Source organism: Anomaloglossus baeobatrachus, chromosome 12 (genome assembly GCF_048569485.1).
Source record: "Anomaloglossus baeobatrachus isolate aAnoBae1 chromosome 12, aAnoBae1.hap1, whole genome shotgun sequence".
In the NCBI taxonomy this organism is placed as follows: Eukaryota; Metazoa; Chordata; class Amphibia; order Anura; family Aromobatidae; genus Anomaloglossus; species Anomaloglossus baeobatrachus.
In genome coordinates this window covers 47,740,991-47,746,990 of record NC_134364.1, presented here as the reverse complement: position 1 = coordinate 47,746,990, position 6,000 = coordinate 47,740,991, and the positions used below count along the sequence as shown (strand labels likewise).

At 48.3% G+C, this 6,000-nt stretch overlaps 1 protein-coding gene across 1 annotated transcript in view; it reads left to right on the top strand.

The window, feature by feature from the left end:
- Positions 1-3,164: 3,164 nt before the first annotated feature.
- PSMA3 (proteasome 20S subunit alpha 3) overlaps positions 3,165-6,000 on the top strand; it is a 38,674-nt gene continuing 35,838 nt past the window's right edge. The window contains exons 1-2 of the mRNA XM_075329554.1: positions 3,165-3,291; positions 5,283-5,365. Coding sequence (XP_075185669.1) covers positions 3,271-3,291; positions 5,283-5,365 — 104 coding nt within the window. The 5' untranslated portion in view covers positions 3,165-3,270. The remainder of the gene's footprint in view (positions 3,292-5,282; positions 5,366-6,000) is intronic.

The window sequence follows — 6,000 nt, the reverse complement described above, 5'->3', positions numbered from 1 at the left end:
TATTGTGCCATTCATGCGTAAATTGCAAGGGACATTCCAACAAGATTTGGCTCCACGCCACAATTCCAAGTGTGTGAAGAAATTCCTGAAAGAAAATAAAGTGAAAGTGCTGGACTGGCAATTCACCAGACTTAAGCACGCTACACACGCTTCAATATATCTCACAATCCGTCGTTGGGGTCAAGTTGTAAGTGACGCACATCCGGCATCGTTTGTGAGGTATCTGCGTGTGACATCTACTTGCGATCAGGATTGAACGCAAAACCGTTGATCGCAAACACATTGTATCTTTGTCTAGAATTGAGCGTTTTGTTGTATGAACCTAGTCAATTGTATCGTGTGACATCCCTCATACGATTTTGGTGTCTGATGCTATGTGCGCAGGTGTGCGCTCTGCACCGCAGCTTAAAAAAGGTCCGCTTCAGAGCGCAGCTGAAAAGCTGCGTTCTGAAGCGCCTCACAATGTCTGTCATTCAGTAATCTCTGTCAGTCGGTCACTCTCTCTGTCCCTCACTCTCTGTCCATGTCAGTGTATCCCTCTCCCCCCCTCTCTCATACTCACTGATCCCCGATCACCGGCGCGGCGCTGCACAGCATTCACACTGCTCCGGCGGCTTTTACTATTTTGAAAAAGCCGGCCGCTCATTAAACAATCTCGTATTCCCTGCTTTCCCCGCCCACTGCACCCAATCACAGCAGCCAGTGGGCGTGTCTATACTGTGCAGTGAAATAAATAATTAAATAATTAAAAAAAACGGCGTGCGGTCCCCCCAATTTTAAAACCAGCCAGATAAAGCCATACGGCTGAAGGCTGGTATTCTCAGGATGGGGAGCTCCACGTTATGGGGAGCCCCCCAGCCTAACAATATCAGCCAACAGCCGCCCAGAATTGCCGCATACATTAGATGCGACAGTTCTGGGACTGTACCCGGCTCTTCCCGATTTGCCCTGGTGCGTTGACAAATCGGGGTAATAAGGAGTTATTGGCAGTCCATAGCTGCCAATAAGTCCTAGATTAATCATGTCAGGCGTCTATGAGACACCCCCAATGATTAACCTGTAAATGACAGTAAATAAACACACACACCCGAAAAAATCCTTTATTAGAAATAAAAAACACAAACATATACCCTGGTTCACCACTTTAATAAGCCCGAAAAAGCCCTCCATGTCCGGCGGAATCCAGGATGCTCCAGCGTCGCTTCCAGCTCTGCTGCATGGAGCTGACCGGAGCAGCAGAAGACACCGCCGCTCCTGTCACCTCCACGCAGCAAATGAGTGCTGCGCGATCAGCTGAGCTGTTACTGAGGTTACCCGCGGCCACCGCTGGATCCAGTGACAGCGGGTAACCTCAGTGACAGCTCAGCTGATCACGCGGCTGTCTTCAGTTGCTGTGTGGAGGTGACAGGAGCGGCTGTGTCTGCTGCAGCTCCGGTCACCTCCATGCAGCAGCGCTGGAAGCGACGCTGGACCGTCCTGGATTACGCCGGACATGGAGGGCTTTTTTGGGGTGATTAAAGTGGTTAACCAGGGTATATGTTTGTGTTTTTTATTTCTAATAAAGGATTTTTTCGGGTGTGTGTGTTTATTTACTGTAATTTACAGATTAATCATGGAAGGTGTCTCATAGACGCCTGACATGATTAATCTAGGACTTATTGGCAGCTATGGGCTGCAAATAACTCATTACCCCGATTTGCCAACGCACCAGGGCAAATCGGGAAGAGCCGGGTACAGTCCCAGAACTGTCGCATATAATGGATGCGGCAATTCTGGGCGGCTATTGGCTGATATTGTTAGGCTGGGGGGCTCCCCATAACGTGGAGCTCCCCATCCTGAGAATACCAGCCTTCAGCCGTATGGCTTTATCTAGCTGGTTTTAAAATAGGGGGGACCGCACGCCGTGTTTTTAAATTATTTAATTATTTATTTCACTGCACAGTATAGACACGCCCACCGGCTGCTGTGATTGGGTGCAGTGAGACAGCTGTCACTCAGCGTGGGGGCGTGTCTCACTGTAACCAATCATAGGCGCCGGTGGGCGGGGAAAGCGGGGAATACGAGATTGTTTAATGAGCGACCGGCTTTTTCAAAATAGTAAAAGCCGCCGGAGCAGTGTGAACGCCGTGCAGCATCGGGGATCGGTGAGTATATGAGAGAGGGCTGCTCAATTCAGTTACTCAGGAGTTTAGCGGTCACCGGTGAGCCCTTCACTGGTGACTGCTAATCAGGGCGCGACACAGACAGAGCCGCAGCATGACCGTGAAGTTGGGTGAGGTTCACCCGAGTTCATTCTGACAGTGCGGCTCTGTCTGTGTCTGCTGTCATCTGCCATTCAGCTCTGCTACATGGCTGTCTGTGTCTGCTGTCAGCGGCCATGTAGCAGAGCTGAATGGCAGATGACATAGTAAAAACGCATCCCTACACATTACACACGCTTGGCAAGTCAATAAATAAAAAAACAAAAGGGTGCCCAATGCATACGTCACAGAACACATGATCTAAAGGATCGCACACAAAATTGATCAATTTAACATAGACTACTAACGCACGTGTGACAGCAAATGAACGACCAACGTGCAATCTCATTCAATCGCATATGCGACCTGGGCGTGTCACATCGCATACGAGATCGCACACCTAATTGTAACGTATAAAGCTGGCTTTACATCCTATAGACAATGTGTGGAGCATTGTGAAGAGACGTCTTGGCAAAATGGACTGTACAACCAAAGAACGCATGATAAGCAGCGCCATACAGGTGTGGCTCCATGATGAAGAATTTATGCAACAACTTGGTAGAATCAATGCCAAAACGCATGGAAAATCCCATCTGCCAAAGGAGGACATATCTTACTAAAATTGGTATGTAACAGTGCATTATAACATTTTATTATTAAATATTCAAAAATATGCGTTTTTTTTTTGCTTTGTCCCAATTAATTTGCACAGCACTGTAGATTGTGAGCCCCAATGGGGACCGTGATGCTAAATGATATAGTTTGCTGCCGAGAGGAAAAAAGTACAAGCGGCGCATAGCAGACCTCCCACCACTAGAGGGAGCTCTTCTACATAGTCCACTCACATATACAAAGCCCTACTATCCAGTGCGGCTGTAGGTAATTACTGCGCATGTCTCCTAGAACATAGGCGGTGATTGGTCCATTACTAAGCAATCCGGTAGCAGAATACTGGTTGGTGAGTGTGCGGAGGAAAGTGCAGGACTGAAAGTGCCGTCTCACCGCAGGACCCCGCTGTGCAGTGTCAGCCATGAGCTCCATCGGGACCGGGGTGAGTGCGCACCGGGGTGATGGGGACCGGAGCGGCGCAGCAGAGTCGTGGGCAGCTACATGAAGCTGCTGATGCAGTTATTACAGCGGGGGCTTCTGGGGGGTTTGTGCCTCTTTGTGGGGTGAGGAGGGCGGGAGAGTCTGCGGTGGAGGAGCTGCGGGGGCCGCCCTCATATCGCTACCGGCAGGGGGCAGCACGGAAGCTGAGTCACCGAGCGTATGAGAAAGTGAAAGTGAGGTCTGTCCGCCCCCTTGTGTGACTCGGCCTCCTGATACGTCTCCTGTCATTGCTGGTGGGCTACACCTCACGAGACCACTGCAGCCAGTCACTGGACTCTGTTTATGAAAACAGCACTTGCTGCTGATCCCGGTGATTGGCTGCAGCAGTCACAGGAGCTGCATCGGTGACCTCACCATGGAGCCCCGTGATTGGCTGCAGCAGTCACAGGAGCTGCATCGGTGACCTCACCATGGAGCCCCGTGATTGGCTGCAGCAGTCACAGGAGCTGCACCGGTGACCTCACCATGGAGCCCCGTGATTGGCTGCAGCAGTCACAGGAGCTGCACCGGGTGACCTCACCATGGAGCCCGGTAATTGCAGTGAGGGAGTACACAGTCATGACATCACTGCTGCAGCCTTGTAATAAAGACTGGGGGCAGCATTGTACCCCAAGAAGGTGAGCCCATACTCTGCCATTGCTTTCATGTCCGGCTCACGGTGTGGGCAATTTTTCCCAGCTCTGCTACAATGTGACATGTTGGACGGTGCAGTTGTGGCAGCCATGTGACACCCACAGAGAACCGTTAGAATTGAACCCTTGTATATAATACTTTGTTTTTCAGTTGTGACTGGAGAGTAGGTAAGGCTAATTTCTCACCAGTTTTTTTTCCATCAGGCACAATCCGGAAAAAAAACGGATCCGGCGTCGGATCCGTTTTATTCCCATTGATTTGTATTAGCGCCGGATTGTGCCTGATGGCCTTGCGTTGCATCCGGCTTTTTCCGGATCCGTCATAATTGCCTAAAGCGGCGGCCGGAGGGAACGTATCTTGTAACGTTTTTTTGTCCGGCAAAAAAAACGCATTGCACTGGATCCGGCGCGATACGGCGTGTTTTACAATGGAAGCCTATGGATGCGGTAAAAAAACGGATGCGGCCGCCGGATCTGTTTTTGTAAACTGAGCGAATGTATTGAAAAAAACGGATCCAGCAAAAAAAAAAAAGGGACGAAAAGGATGCAAAAACGGATGCGCCGGATCCATTTTTTGACGGATCAGGTATATTGGAACAATCAAAAAAAAGGATCAGGTGCATCAGTTTTTGCATATTCTGCGCCAGATCCGTGGCATCAGACACACGCCGGATTGTGCAGGATGCCAAAAACTGATGTGTGAAATTAGCCTAAGCAAGTTAAAAAAAAAAAAAAAAATATATATATATATATATATATATATATATATATATATATATATATATATATATATATATATATATATATTTTATTTATGTGCAGCGGTCACATGTTCATGCATGAATAAGTAGCAATTGGCAAAGGCCTGGGCACTGTGACAGGAGTGCTGGGTGATTAGGAAGGTGAGCCGCTTTTAAAGGGGTTGCCTCCTAAGTGTGTTAAAGGTTACTGTGCCCCTGATTGGATGATTCTTATTAACCATCCATCTCAGCCCCCCCCCCAGCCGATGCTGGTTTTCATCATTGACATCCTGCAGGGAGGGGGAATCACATGACCGCTGCTCCCTTCACATTTCATCCAAACAAGAAAGCAGCACAGATTTCCATATATCCGAATGTCTGTAGAAAAGACCCACTGGGTCCAGCGCTTTCCTGGTGGGGCCGTACAGGCTTTGGGGGTCTGACTGCAGAGAATGGATGTTTCTGCGGTTTCCTGTTTCTTTAAGGCAGTGAGGCGGGTGGGGATCCGTGGTCACGGGTGTAAAGCCGGGATTTATGGTCCATTCTCTCTTTGATTACAGTACGATCTATCGGCCTCTACATTCTCACCGGATGGCAGAGTATTTCAGGTTGAGTACGCAGCTAAAGCAGTGGAGAACAGTAGGTAAGTAATGAAATCTTACATTTCTTTCATCAATAGCCTTCAACTCTGGGTATTACCGAAAATAGAATGTTCACATTATGGGTATTATCAGTTTGTATGTATTTCGTTGCCTAGGAACCAGACCACCGCTATTGTCTAGATAGTAAGCACTAGAAAACCAAAATGGAATAGACCCCTATAAAATATCTTTTCATAACCAAATAAAAAGGATTAAGACACAATAGTAAAACATCCAAAACAATGTGGTATTAATGAGAGAAAAGGGCAATACAGTAGGGAGACTGTGAGGGAAGCGGACCCCTCTTTACACTCAAGTGCCCTAGCTAGCAATGGATGGTATGCCACCCTAAGGTTTGAGGTGCCCCCCCTCAACGACAGGACTCCCTATTAAAGTTCCTACTCTCAACACCATATAAATAATAAACTAATGAAAATATTGAAAATTGCAGGAGTATGTATCGAAAAGGAATATTACTCCACATCACCAGTCCCGAAGCGTCCCCCTCCCCCCCCCCCCCATATTATTTGGGGTTCATCAGGGGACAAATGGAGGAGGAAGTCCAGCATGTAGGATGCAGTCTCGCAGATAAAAATTCCTTGCGGATAATACCGGAGTTGGTCACAGGGGCTGCCAT